Source organism: Cetorhinus maximus, chromosome 5 (genome assembly GCF_964194155.1).
Source record: "Cetorhinus maximus chromosome 5, sCetMax3.hap1.1, whole genome shotgun sequence".
Taxonomy (NCBI): Eukaryota; Metazoa; Chordata; class Chondrichthyes; order Lamniformes; family Cetorhinidae; genus Cetorhinus; species Cetorhinus maximus.
This window is the reverse complement of record NC_135883.1, coordinates 69,198,828-69,214,238: the sequence shown is the minus strand read 5'-3', so window position 1 is coordinate 69,214,238 and position 15,411 is coordinate 69,198,828. Positions and strand designations below refer to the sequence as shown.

The 15,411-nt window shown below is 43.2% G+C and overlaps 1 protein-coding gene across 4 annotated transcripts in view; it reads right to left on the bottom strand.

Moving 5' to 3' along the window:
* Window positions 1-15,411, bottom strand: part of LOC144680703 (signal-induced proliferation-associated 1-like protein 2) — a 637,588-nt gene that overhangs the window by 162,950 nt on the left and 459,227 nt on the right. For 3 of the 4 annotated variants that reach the window (XM_078541960.1, XM_078541959.1, XM_078541961.1), the window contains exon 12: window positions 953-1,105. The exons of the other annotated variant lie outside the window; for it this stretch is intronic. In XM_078541960.1, coding sequence (XP_078398086.1) covers window positions 953-1,105 — 153 coding nt within the window. The remainder of the gene's footprint in view (window positions 1-952; window positions 1,106-15,411) is intronic. 4 annotated transcript variants of the gene reach the window in all.

Here is a 15,411-nt window from a genome sequence, read left to right as displayed (position 1 = left end):
TTATGCAAACTTTAATCCATTTATTTTAGATGGATTACCACCTTAAATAAAACTACATTGTGTGTTAGACCTACTAAATTCACCAGAAATACTTTCTAGCTGATACAAAATTCAACACCTCCTCATTTTCAATTTACAGCAACAATACGGTCTGCAGAGTAAAAATAAAAATACCTGGAAAAACTCAGCAGGTCTGGCAGCATCTGCGGAGAGGAACAGTTAACGTTTCGAGTCCGTATGACTCTTCAACAGAACTAAGTAAAAATAGAAGAGAAGTGAAATATAAACTGGTTTAAGGCTGGGGGGGAGACAAGTAGAGCTGGATAGGGGGCCAGTGATAGGTGGAGATAACCAAAAGATGTCACAGACAAAAGGACAAAGAGGTGTTGAAGGTGGTGATATTATCTAAGGAATGTGCTAATTAAGGGTAGAAAGCAAGACAAGCAAGGTACAGATAACCCTAGTGGGGGTCCTGCTTTCTACCCTTAATTAGCACATTCCTTAGATAATATCACCACCTTCAACACCTCCTTGTCCTTTTGTCTATGACATCTTTTGGTTATCTCCACCTATCACTGGCCCTCTATCCAGCTCTACTTGTCCCACCCCACCTTAAACCAGCTTATATTTGAAGGGTCATGAGGACTCGAAACGTCAACTTTGTTCTTCTCCGCCGATGCTGCCAGACCTGCTGAGTTTTTCCTCTCTTCTATTTTCACCTCTCTTCTATTTTTACTTAGTTCTGTTGAAGAGTCATATGGACTCAAAACATTAACTGTATTCCTTTCCGCAGATGCTGCCAGACCTGCTGAGTTTTTCCAGGTATTTTTATTTTTATTTTTGTTTTGGATTTCCAGCATCCACAGTTTTTTGCTTTTATCTTACAGTCTGCAGAGTATCTGGGTGGCTGATATCAACCCTCTGTAAGTGTACGCCTGAAAGTACACCATACCCATCATATCCAGACTGCTGTCTCCAATGACTGCTGCCACTGGGTCCTGGATCACTCGAAGATGACTGGTTGCTGGGGGAGTTTCTGTAATGCTGACTTGCATCACCAACATTGGATTGGGAGAGTTGTGCATTTTCCACATCTTGCATGGTCCTGTATGCAACAGGAAAACAAAACCTGTTAGCTTTCAGCTTTTGATTAAAAAGACTATTTATTGAAAATGATGCTCATTATCCACTTATTGGTTCCATCAGTTTCCACTCTACCCCCAACCCCATGAATCCCCCATCAATCAAGGTGAACCCTTCCAGTAACAGATACAGCACAGCTCCAATGGCTGATTGAAATGGAAGGAAATAGGTTTCCAACACTGGTTTGTTGCAGTTCACCACATTTTGGCATTACTGAAGTACTCATTGCTTAACTTTGTTGTGAACCTGCAGGTCACAGAAGAGTTGGCCCACATACTACTGAGACAGTTGAGAAATTACCAGTGAAGTTCATTAGCATCATTCTAACTTAAAAATATTTTTGAATTTTTGGGAAGCTATGGATTTACCTCTGGAATTCTTCTGTTCCATTGATTATAGGAAGAGGATGATGAAGATATGGAGAAGGACAGGAGAGAGTCAGCATCATAGATGCCATTAAACACCCATGCCGGAGGTGTAAAGGCCAAAGATATCACTACTGGAATTCTCACACAGTCAGTCAGAGACAAGTCTGCAATTGCCACCAGAAGCAATTCTTGCCCCCAGAATTGTAGCCCATACTTTCAGAGATACTGCGCTTATAGAAGTAAGTTTTTAATTTTTTATGCTGTTGGGTCATTCCAGGCAGCCTCAGGGGAGTTTGGTCAAGCATTAAAGTTTTACCACTTTTCATGGGCCAAGTAAATTAGCGAATGAATAAATTCAACTTTTACCAAGTGTAAGATTTTCCCAAGACTAAGATGTCATCAATAGGACACATATGGCTGCAAAGGTACCATACAAGCACCCTCTGAACTATATAAATGGAGATGGTATCCTCTCACTCAGTGCTCAGGTGCTATATGAATCCTATTACAGGCACTGTCTCTCAAATCTGGCTATCTGAAAAGTGGACATTTTTAGAAACTGCCATGCGTCAAACTTACTGGGGCTATTCAGTGAGGTGCTGCATTGGCGAGGTGACACACCAGACTAGTTATCAGCTTTGCACACTGGTTTTTTCCCCAAGCTCTGAGTGACCCTTTATCTGACTCCACCTGGCTTGGCCCAATCAACCCAATCCAGTCCCAACAGCTAATAAAACGCATAAGTCTTGATAGTGATAGTGACACTGCTCTCGGTTTGACTATTAGCCAATGAGAACTATTCCATGTACTGTGATTGAAATAGCTGATAGGTCAAGTTTCCACACATACAGGAAGCTGCAGTTCTCTGGCAGCTTCACTAGCACACTCGTACTTTGAATACAGCACAGCCTGCAAGGCGGAATTACTTACCTTATTATTTAATTTATTTTTCAAATGTTATTTCTTCACTATTAGGTATTCAGTTTTCAATCTTAAATAAAATTAAATATATTCACTTAATTTCATGTGTCTCCTATTAATTGAATTAAGGCTCCGATTATTTCTCCGAAAACCAGTAAAATCCAAAATCTGTATGGACTTGGTCCCGAGGTTGCAGGTTCTGAGACGCTTTACCTATACATAATTATACTTGGAAATGCTTTCCATTCTGGAAGCTGCCACAAGGCATTTGCTCTTCAGCATCGACCACACGTGCATAAATTCCTACAACAGTGACTACATGTCAAATATTATCATTAATTGTAAATCACTTTGGGACATCTTAAGGCAATGAAAGGCACTGCGTAAATTAAAATTTTTCTTTTTTCTCTTGTTAATTCAGAGGGAGGAATGTGTCCAGATGGTTGCTGGGAGACCAGTGATAACTGAAGCAACTTTGGTTGATGACATCGTTGCATCATCAAGGTCAGTCGAAGCAACAGGTGTAATGAAACAGTGGGAGGTGCAGGCATTATCATGGACCAGACAGTGAGGATGCTGTATTACAGTGCTATTTCAAGTGCCTCAACGGTTCTTGAGTTGGCCTCCGGTACGGCCAGCGAGGCCCTGAGGCAGGCCTCCGGTACGGCCAGCGAGGCCCTGGGGCAGGCCTCCCGTACGGCCAGCGAGGCCCCGGGGCAGGCCTCCTGTACAGCCACCGAGGCCCTGGGGCAGGCCTCCGGTATGGCCAGCGAGGTCCTGGGGCAGGCCTCCGGTACGGCCAGCGAGGCCCCGGGGCAGGCCTCCCGTACGGCCAACGAGGCCCTGGGGCAGGCCTCCGGTACGGCCAACGAGGCCCTGGGGCAGGCCTCCGGTACGGCCAGCGAAGCCCTTGGGCAGGCCTTTGGTACGGCCAGCAAGGCCCTGGGGCAGGCCTTTGGTACAGCCCAAGAAGACCTCTGGATAGGCCTCTGGTACAGCCCAGAGAGGGTATTTCTGGTAATGGCATGCTCCAGTGGCATGTTACAAGCTTCACAACTCAAAAAGAATTGATCCTTCCTTCGGCTGCTGAAGAGGAGTGCAAAGACAGCCCTTGATTTCTGGAGCATGAAGATCTCCCCCATGAGGGAGAGGAGGTAAACCTCATCAGAAACTAGGCGTTAAGCAGGTCATAACCTGAAAATATCACTGAGTGGGCTGCCCCTTGCAATTACTCACTGCCTTAACGTCCTAAAATCCATTCCTCAAGCTGATTTTTATGTACGCCCGGTGGGCATGTTTCCTGTTTGGGGGAGGGGACACATAAAATTGGTGGGCGCCCATCCTACTACCTTCCCGCCCAATCCTGAGCCCACCCTCATAATACAAGGGGTGGTGGGCACTGAAATCGGCAGCCCGCCCACCATATTGAAATGGTCAATTAAGCTTGTTATCAAGCCTATTGATCCTAATAATATGCTGCTCACGTCATAATACATTTGGTATGGGTAGCGGGATGGGAGTGGGAAGCTCGATTTTTAGCCTCAAATGATTAAAGGGCAGGAAGGAGGACGGTATGAAAATCTCTCCTTGGGGGCTGCCCTTTGCCGATCATGGAGCGGCCCCCCTTTGGCTGAATCCAGCACCTCCCCCTTCCCCACCAGCTCCCTCTCTTAAACCTACCTCTTCCCCCCCGCTGCCCCTCTCCCTAGCACTGCCAAGCCCCACCATCAACCCCCTCCCTGGCCCAAGACGTGGACTTACCTGCTCAGGGAATCCTAGGCCCTGAGCTCCTCTCTTCAGCTGTAGTCCCGGCAGCTGCCGCTGACACCTTCCTGGTCCTGCCGGAGCTGCGGCCAATCCGACTGGCTGACAACTCCAGAGGGTGGGACCTCTGCCCCAATGATGGGCAGAAGTCCCACTCCGCCCTTGTTAATGAGCCCCACAGCACTTTATTACCTAGGGCTGGTCGGCGTGGAGCTGGTCGGCTTCACTCCGACATGATCATGGTTTCTGGGTGGGAGAATGTATTTATTCTGCCCCTCATGTCATAAATTCTTTCATTAATCAGGACAGTGGCTCTTAGCTAGGACAAGGGTGAAGAAAATGGGCTATGATCTTCAACTATGATAGAGCCATTCCACAAGACAACAGTCAATGCATTTAGGGGAGGATGGAAGAAACAGAGTGCTAAGGGAGAAAAATAGAGGAGCACTAGCTTCCTGAAAAAATGACACAATAACATAAATGACATTGAACTGAATCAATGTCACTGTAAAATGGCATCACTACACCCTGTTTCTCTCACCAAATAAAAATAATTTTAAAAAATGCATCATCATTAATAGGCAGGATATTCTGAAGGTCAAAATTAATTATGACCCATGTCTAATTAATCAGATTCTGATAAATAAAGTTAAAATTAAATAAAGAGAGATAGTAACACAAAAGGCTTCCTATCTTTTTAATTAAATTAAAATCTGAGATATACAGATAATAAGAGTTAAGTAAAATATTTGAGTTAACTTATCTATAAATAAAGTGACATCAGCACAAGGAAAGGAACTGATTGGTGAGTAGCTGGTGAGTGTTCGTTCAAGTTTATTTCTCTAAATTTTGTTAATAGAGTAATAAATAGGGGTATGACAGGGCATCTCAGTCCAGTGCAATGCACATGCTGTTTCATGTGAGAACAACAGGATTAATTTCTCAGGGCCTGTACAACCACAAGTGCAGGAAGTGTCATCAGCTGGAGGAGCTTGAGTTCTGGATCTTGAGCAGCAGCTTGCATCATTGCAGTGTATCTGTAAGGTTGACAGCTATGTGGATAACATATTTCTGGAGTTAGTCGTAACACAGTCCAAGTGTGAGCAGTCAAAGGGAACAAGTGAACTCCAGTTAAGGAGGACTAGGTAGGTAGTGCAGGAATCCAGAGTGCATTTAGCTCCCTAAATGGTTTTAGGTTCTGAATACTGGTGAGAGTAATGGTTCCTCCAGGGAGTGCAGCCAGAGCCAAGTCTACAGCACCACAGGTGGCCCAGATGTATGGGAAAGTGGTGGTGGTTGTGGTGATGTGGGGGGTATGGGAGGGTGGAAAAGGAGGAAGACTGTAAAAGCAACAATGATAGGGGTCCTATAGTTAAGGGGAACAGACAGGTATTTCCGTGGCTGCAGGCATGATTCTAGGTTGGTAAGTTGCCATGGTACACAATGTCACTGAGCAACTGCAGCACATTCTAAGGAGGGAGGGTGTTGTGGTTCATATTGGTACCAAAGACATAGGTAGAAAGACTGATGTGGACCTGCAGGCAGATTTTAGGAAGCTAGGAAAGAGACTAACAAGCAGAACCTCAAAAGGTAGTAATCTCCAGATTACTCCCAATGCCATGCACTAGTGAGCATGTTGTAGCCTGGAGCTCTGAATGGTGATGGTAGGGGTTCCATTTTCTTTCCATCACACAGCTGATCTCTCCCACTCTTACCACCTGCCATTGGCGTGTGTTGGAAGGATTAACAAGTTGACACTCAACCTGTTTGGCCACATTTTGCTCACACTTTCCTTGGTCACTTGGTCATAAAGTCCTGGAGTGGGACTTGAACCTGGAGCATCTGGCTCAGAGGCAGGGACGTTACCCACTGCATACAAGACCTCTCAGAAGTTTGGTACCTAGTGAAAAACTGGCAATTCAATAAATACAAAGTATAGTGCTTGAAATATAAGTACAGCCTATCAGACAAATGAAAAACCCTTCCGGCTTCAATATGTTGATCACAGATGTGCTCTATAACTGTAGTAAGTACAGGTCACAAGCTGGTCATGCACAACTGAGAACAATTAGGTCACATTAAAAAAATACTTCTAACACACATCTGTGCATAGTTTCCCATAGACAAAACAATGGGAATGCTTGTAGAGAGGAAATGCATCAGGTTCTGCATGGACTAGTGGTTGCACCTGCATGTGTGCTGCTACTGATTTCAATGGAAGCACTAAGTATTGACACAAGCCCCTCTCTAGGTTCACAAACAAAATATTCCTCTTTACTGAACACATTACAACATATGATATAATTAACTTTTTCAACACTTTCACCCTCCTCTTTAAATTTCTCCCACATTATATAAAATTCTCCATCAGATACAATCAGGCCCAGTCTGAGATTCAGCAAAGGACGGGGATGCAATCAATGGTGAGGATATGGACCCCAGGATGTATCTTCCACCAATTCCTTTCCTCCTTCCTAAATAAAAATTCAGCAGTTTCTTTTAATAGCGTGGGCAATATCAGGCACGAGTCTGTGCCCTACCAATTTCAGACCCACACTGCAGTACATTTCACACAAAGTAAAACTGCATTCAATATAAAATAAGCTGGGGAGGTGTAATGAAATACGACTGTACAGGACAGCGTTGTCATTGGCTGAGACAGGAACTTGCCATCTGCATGTGCTCAGAACATTGGATGGTGCAGCTCTCCAACCCTACAATCTTATCCATCTCTAATTGATAGAAGTTATGCCCCAGTAGGCATCACTCTCACCTCTGAATCAGGAGTTTGTGGGTTCAAGCCCCATTCCAGAGAATTGAGCACAAAAATATAGGGTGACATTCCAATGCACTACGGAGGGAGTCCTGCCTTTTTGGAGGTATTGTCTTCGGGGTGCGACATTAAATAGGGACCCCATTTACTTTCTCAGGTGGATGCAAAAGATCCTATGGCACTATTTTGAAAGAAGCAAGGGAGTTCTCCCCCGTGTCTTGGCCAACATTCATCAAGATTGCCATAAAACAGATTATCTGGACACTATCACATTGCTGTTTATTGGAGCTTGCTGTGCTTCCAACAGTACAATAGTGACCACATTACAGAAGTACTTCACTGGCTGCAAAGCGCTCTGGAATGTCCTGATGTTGTGAAAGTCATAATATAAATGCAGATCCTTCTTACTTTAATATAAACAATTCAGTTCCTAATGCTGTTACAATCCTCTGAATGTGTTGGCTGTAGTTGAGTACTGCATAACTGCAGGGTTAAGGATAAAACAGGCAGAAACCATGTATGTTTTTGGGGTTTGTTGCCAACAATTGCCAATTGCTGCTTTGTTGGTTGGGCTATGAAATGCTGCTCAGGCTCAACTGTCTTCAATCTAGCTCATTGGTTAGCTTGCCATTTCTAATATACGCAAATTATCATGGACAAATATTTATAATGAGTAATACAGAAATACAGCAGCTATTTTTGAAATCTGATATGTATGGATAAAACTCAGCTGTTTTAAAAATAACATTTCTGCAAGCATTTCACAAACACAATTAAATTATTTCTTCACCTCCAAAAGAAACAAATTCCACGCCTGCCTTGCAGCAGATGGTCTAATCCTATTAATAGAAAAAGTAAATTGCATCTCTCTGTATCACTGATCAGACAAATTCAGAATTCCAATATGAAACCTGATACACATTGCTTTAGGCAAGAGACCTTTGGAATGCTAATGGCCCTGGAGAACTGATGTAACCTAAAGCATTGGTGGAACTTTCAAGGTCAAAAAAGGAATAAATGATTAAAATAGTCAATGTATTACTGCTTTGATCCTGTAAACCACTGCTGTTGTCAGGGAATGGCTAATCCTTGCGTTTCAGGGCTGGTCTGTGTGATAAGAAGGAGGTGTGTCTGAAGGAGCAATTGACATATTTCTTCCAAACTCACTTTCTGTGTCTGTTATACAACCATGATGCTGTGGCAAAGCATAAGGAAGGGAGGGAGGGAGGAAGTAAGACTTATTTATAAGCCACTTTTCATGACCTCTGAAAGTCCTAAAGCATTTTACAGCCAATTAAGTATTTTTGAAGTGTAGTTGCTGCCATACTGTGGGAAATGCAACAGCCAATTTGTGCACCCTAAGATCCCACAAACAGCAATGAGATAACTAGATAATCTGCTTTTTTTTTATAGAAGTGTTAAGTCGAGGGATAAGTACTGGCCAGAACATCAGGCAGAACTCACCTGCTCTTCTGCGAAATAGTGCTGTGGGATCTTTCATGCCCACTGGAGGGAACAGTCAGGTCCTGATTTAATGCCTCATCCAAAACACACCTCAGATAGCATAGCATTCTCTCAGCATTGCAATGGGAATGTCAGCCTGAATTATGTGCTCAAATCTCTGTAGTGGGAAATCTAAGGGAAGAAAAATGAAATGGGAGCCCTTCCCAGACGACTGATAATGGGTGGCTAGAGAAGATGATGTAAAAACAGGTGAAAATAAATGAGGGCAACATATATAGCAGGAAAAAATAAACTTGTTGATCATTCTGGCAATTACTGGAAAAAATTGCACTTCCATAAAAGTAAAATATGCAGATGCTAAAAATCTGAAATGAAATCAGCAACGTGGCAAATACTCAGTAGGTCAGGCAGCATCAGTGGATAGAGAAACAGAGTTAACGGGCTGGATTTTCACAGAGTCGAGCCGACCCTGGAGGCCTTTAAAATGGTGGACAGAATCTGGATGTGCAAGTCCCGCCCCCATTTCCAGCAGATCCCATTTTGCTGGCAGGGGCAAGCAGGCGGGGCTTGAATCACAGACAGGAAGCCTGAACTCAGCAGGGCCATTTGAAATGAGTGCCCAGTTTAAACAGACTCAATTTTTGCTATTCTGACATCCTTAACCTGCAGGGTGGGAACCATGATTTTATTGAGGAGGTATCAATTCCCTTGAAAGGTAGAAAAGGTCTGTTTACATGTCATAATCTGAAGTGGTTTAAATCCCCAGCCCTTTAAAAGTGAAAAAAAGACTGCAGCTTTAAGTAAAGAATTAAAAACAACCATTTGCTGCTGAGATGCACTGATTGACAGGACATCTGGTGTAACTTAGAAAAAGCCATTAGCCATCTGTTCCTGCAGTTTCAATATACTTATTGTTGACATTTTCCAAGGCTTGTTATTAAAGCTGAAGCTATTATGAATGCTTGGTTGAGTTTCAAATTTTCCAAACCACATAGCTCAGCAGGGGCTGAGTTCACATTTTAATTGATAGTTTTAAGAAGCTGTTAGAGAATTAGCTGTATTTGATGTGGTTAGTGAATAGTTTGTTTGTTTTTACATCAAATTGACTACTTGAAGAAATTTAAATTTTTTGAATGTGTTTCGTGAATGAGTGTTTTTCTTCAGTATCAAGTGTGTATGACTGAAAGCTCTCAGGTTGTTGGAAGTTTAATTTTTTTCCATCTCCACATGGTTCCTGAGGTTTGTCCATAGTGGATACTGAGCGAGTGGTTATGGAAGTGGCATGGGAGGTTGTGGAGACCTGAGGGGTATGGGGGGCATGGGGATGTGTGGGGGTGAGGAGTGAGTGTTTGATGGCCCAACAGCCTTTAATACATCCAGGCCGAAGTCTCAGAGAGTCAAGATGTGCCTTCTAACCAGCTGCCTCGGCACTCATCTGCCTCTGTGGCCCCCTCTGAACTGCCTCTGGGGACAGTGGGCCCAACTGCATCCTGCCCCTGCCTCCCCCAGAATGAAAATAGGGCAGGCTGGGGTCTTTTAAAGAAGACAGGTCGACCAAGTTAGGAAATTTCTCGACTAAGCTTCCTGCCTCCAGCCCAACATTTCAGTTTGATGACCTGAATTCTGATGAAAGGTCATAAATCTGAAATAGAACTGTTTCTCTCTACTAAAGGGCTACCTGACATGGTGGGCATTTCTAGCATTTTTGTTTTTATTATACTTTGGTGTTAGTTTCAAACAAACCAGGTTTTAAGAGTTAAAATCTTGATGATTAAACGTTAGATTCTCAAAGTAGCCTCTAATTAATCTTATCCTATGATGCATATTTGAAGCTTGTCACTGCTTTAGTCAGATATAGTTTTACAACATTATGCTCTTCTGAGAGACAGTAATTACAGCAATGGTCATGAATGGTGAGGAGACGATTCTTGGATGCCAAACTTACTTCTCTATTTTCTAAGTGTCTCTCCCTCATGCTCATTCTCACAAATGTATATGTAACAAGTATTGAAAAGTAAAATATTCCTTCCTTAAAAAGATCTCATCCCACTAATGTACTGTTTCTCCCAAGCTTAAATACTAATAACTTCAATGCACTCCCATGTCATACTGTTTTCAATATATCTGTTGCTAATTTTCCTGTTTCTCTTTAAATTCTTTGCAGGTAACAGGACTTTTAAAAATCCATTAAAAAACATGCATCATTTTCATAGATCTGCAGAGTTACATGTGGACCATCATTGCTAGAATTGGTGTCAGTCTTGGTCATTGTGGTAAGACTCTCCCCTAAGTCAGAAGTTGCGGATTCAAGCCCTGCTCCATAAACTTGAACATATAACCTAGGCTAGCAATTCAGTACTGAGGGAGTGCTGCACTGTCAGAGGTGCTGTCCATTAGGTAAGATGTTAAACCAAGGCTTCGTTTGCCTCTATTCTATGTACTGGTCAATATGTAATCCTCAACCAACATCACTAAAAATAAAATCTGGTCACTATTGCATTGCAATCCTCTGTCACTATTGCACTGCACTCCCCCATAATTTTAGCATAGCTTAAAATACCTCTACTACCTTGGTGGCATTTGTTACAATCCCCTCTCCTGCTATTTTATAGTCTCCACCAGCCTTCCCCCTTCTTCCAGAAAGATCAACAGTGAACAGTCTGTGTTGGGAAGAATGTTTGCAGAGATCCACCCTATGGTGCAATGTATTAGTCAAACCAGCATGTTATACCGCTAAGTTGCCTCACTATTAACAGCTTTCGGTTGGCTCCCCAGTCTCACCTGGGTATTTTCCTCCTCATTTTCTTTGTGATATGTGTTCAGCACACATTTGAAACTTTGATTAGTAAAACTCAGAGTTAAAGAAATGTTTCCATTATCCCCATACCTCTTCCCTGTCAATAACTTGCCTTCCTTTTCATCTTTAATAACCTCTATAAGTGCTGCTCATGGCTATTGTTGTGAAGCAATGAAAAGAAAAGATTGATTTCTATTTTGAAGATACGTCTATAAATTATTTATAAAGCTTCTCCATGTTTAAATTCTGGATATTCCTACTGTGCTTTGAACATTTCCCATTAACTTATGGTCACTGAAATAACATTACTAGATAAATATTTCCCACAAACAACAGAAAATATTTATTTAATCAACACATTCCTATTAAACCCGTTATATTGTGTCTTAATATCAAAACAAGGATAGTAGGTTCTCTTTGTTCAATAGAATAACCAACCCAGCACATCCCTAACCTGTCAACCCCACTCTGCCTTTAGGTCGGGATGAGTGGGAGGTGGAAAATGGATTCAGGCTGCAGTTTGCTGCAAGTGCCCAGTGTGGATTTCCTTAGGTCATTCAGCAAACTGGTGTACGAGACTGAGGAGCATTTAGCTCTACTCTCATTTCACCATTGATTTTCTTCCTACACATGCTTTTGGCAGATTGTTGGTGGCAGAATCCAAATATTAGCTATTCTATCGTATCCTGGAAATGTGAAACTGCTTGCTCCACTGCTTTGATGCAGAATTTCAATCACTTTCATTCAATCTTTTTTAAGAGTTTTATTTAAGAGGTTATATTCTTGTTTTAACCAGTTTTAGTCATTTTTGCTGATCTAAAAATGATCAAGATTGTTGGTCTTCCTAATTGGAAAATGAGTATTTTGTTCCCAGCGTAGATACAAACTTTGAATGCTGGCTGTCTGCCTATAGCTGGGGCGAGCAAGAGCTCTCTGTGCAGCTTCTAATTGAGTTCTCCATCTCTGTGAGCATCTCTGATGTCCACAGGGTTCATAACCTTACCAGTACAAAGAGAATAATTATCAGGTGTAGCTCAGGGCTTCTTTGTCAGTGGGTTGTGTATAAGAAGAGGCACAGGTAAAAAGGAGAAATAAATCATAAATTAATTCGATTGTTTTAGAAATAAAGCACAATCAATAAAGGCCAGTTTAAAATATGGTTCAGCATCTCCAATTTTATTTTCTCAGTGGAATTAATTTGACAGTATGTCTGTCTTTGTGTCAATGTTTTTTTAAATTCTATCATGGGATGTGATGTAGGTGTTGCTGGCAAGGCCACCATTTGTTGTCCATCACCAATTGCCCTTGAGAAGGTGGTGGTAAACTGCCTTCTTGAACTGCTGCAGTCCATTTGGTGTAGGTACACCCACAACGCTACCAGGGAGTTTCAGGACTCTAATCCAGCAATAGTGAGGGGGGTAGCAATATAGTTCCAAGTCAGGATGGTGTGTGGTGTGGAGGATGGTGATGTTCCAATGTGTTTACTGCTCTTGTCCTCCTACATGTTAGAGGTCACGGGTTTGGAAGGTGCTTTTGAAGGGGGCTTGGCGGTTCCTTAAGTACTCCCAGAGTACTTAAGGAAGTAGCCCTAGAAATAGTGGATGCATTGGTGGTCATCTTCCAAGATTCTATAGACTCTGGAACAGTTCCTACAGATTAGAGGGTAGCTAATGTAACCCCACTGTTTAAAAAGGGAGGTAGAGAGAAAACAGGGAATTATAGACCAGTCAGCTTGATGTTGGTAGTGGGGAAAATTCTAGAGTCCATTATAAAAGATTTAATAGCTGAGCACTTGGAAAAAAGTGGCAGAATGGGACAGTCAGCATTGATTTATGAAAGGGAAATCATGCTTGACAAATCTACTGGAATTTTTCGAGAATGTAACTAATAGAGTTGATGAGGGGGAGCCAGTGGACGTGGTTTATTTGGACTTTCAGAAGGCTTTCGACAAAGTCCCACATAAGTGATTAGCGTGTACAATTAAAGCGCATGGGATTGGGGGTAGTGTACTGAGATGGATAGAAAACTGGTCAGCAGACAGGAAACAAAGAATAGGAATAAACGGGTCTTTTCCCGAATGGCAGGCAGTGACTAGTGGGGTACTGCAAGGATCGGTGCTGGGACCCCAGCTATTCACAATACATATTAATGATTTAGATGAGGGAACTAAATGTAATATCTCCAAATTTGCAGATGACACAAAGCTGGGTGGGAGGGTGAGTTGTGACGAGGATGCAGAGATGCTTCAGGGTGATTTGGACAAGCTGAGTGAGTGGGCAAATGCATAGCAGGTGCAGTATAATGTGGATAAATGTGAGGTTATCCACTTTGGCAGCAAAAACAGAAAGGCAGATTATTATCTGAATGGCTATAAATTGAGAGAGGGGAATGTGCAATGAGACCTGAGTATCCTCATACGCCAGTCGCTGAAGGTAAGCATGCAGGTGCAGCAGGAGGGACTGACATATGAGGAGAGATTGAGTCGGTTAGGATTATATTCGCTGGAGTTCAGGGGGAATCTCATAGAAACCTATAAAATTCTAACAGGACTAGACAGGGTAGATGCAGGAAGGATGTTCCCGATGGTGGGGGAATCCAGAACCAGGGGTCACAGTCTGAGGATACAGGGTAGGCCATTTAGGACTGAGATGAGGAGAAATTTCTTCACCCAGAGAGTGGTGAGCCTGTGGAATTCACTACCACAGAAAGTAGTGGAGGCCAAAACATTGTATGTTTTCAAGAAGGAGTTAGATATAGCTCTTGGGGCAAAAGGGATCAAAGGATATGGGGAGAAAACAGGAGCAGGCTATTGAGTTGGATGATCAGCCATGATCATAATGAATGGCGGAGCAGGCTCGAAGGGCTGAATGGCCTACTCCTACTCCTATTTTCTATGTTTCTATGTTGGTGAGTTACTGCAACGCATCTTGCAGATGTTACATATTGCTGCCATTGTGTGTAGATGGTGGAGGGAATGAATGTTTAAGGTGATGGATGGGGTGCTGATCATGCAACCTGCTTTGTCCTGGGTGGTTTTGAGCTTCTCGAATACCACTGGAGCTGCACTCATCCAGGCAAGTGGAGGGTGCTCCATCACACTCCTGACTTGTGCCTTGTAGATGGTGGAGAGACTCCATGTAAACACTGGTACATTCCAGGAGACCTGACAAATACTCATTTGCTCCCAGGAACCTTCTTTAATACTGACATACTGGGGACCTTTGGGATTCAGGGTATCAAAGTCAATTAGTTCTATGAACAGACAAACGGGGTGGGGGGGGGTGATGGCATAGTGGTACTGTCGCTGCACTAGTAATCCAAAGACCCAGGGTAAAGCTCTGGGGACCCAGGTTCAAATCCCACCAATGCAGATGTGGAAATTGAATTCAATAAAAATATGGAATTAAAAGTCTAATGATGGCCATGAAACCATTGGCGATTGTTGTAAAAACCCATCTGGTTCACTAATACCCTTAGGGAAGGAATACCTGGTCTGGCCTATATGTGACTCCACATGTTGACTCTTAAATGCCCTCTGAAATGGCCTAGCAAGCCACTCAGTTGTATCAAGCCACTACAAAGTCTCAAGAAGGAACAAAACCAGACAGACCACCTTGCATCACTCTAGGCACCGGAAATGACAATGGAAAACTCAGCCCTGTCGACCCTGTAAAGTCCTCCTTACTAACATCTTGGGCTTGTGCCAACATTGGGAGAGCTGCCACACAGACTAGTCAAGCAACAGCCTGACATAGTCATCCTCATGGAATCATACCTTACAGATAAAGTCCCAGACACTACCATCACAACTGGCAGGACAGACCCAGCAGAGGTGGCGGCACAGTGGCATACAGTTGGGAGGGAGTTGGCCTGGAGTCCTCAACATCGACTCCAGACCCCATGAAGTCTCATTGCATCAGGTCAAACATGGGAGGAAGCAATGAGGGTGACAAGGGTGCAGAACGTACTCTGGGTGGGGGACAATGTTCATCAACAAGAGTGGCTTTGTAGCACCACTACTGATCGAGCCGGCCGAGTCCTAAAGGACCTAGCTGCTAGACTGGGTCTGCTGCAGGGGGGCGAGGGAACCAGCAAGACGGAAAAACATACTTGACTTTATCCTCACCAACTTGCCTGCCACAAATGCATCTGTCCAGGACAACATCGGTAGGATTGACAAC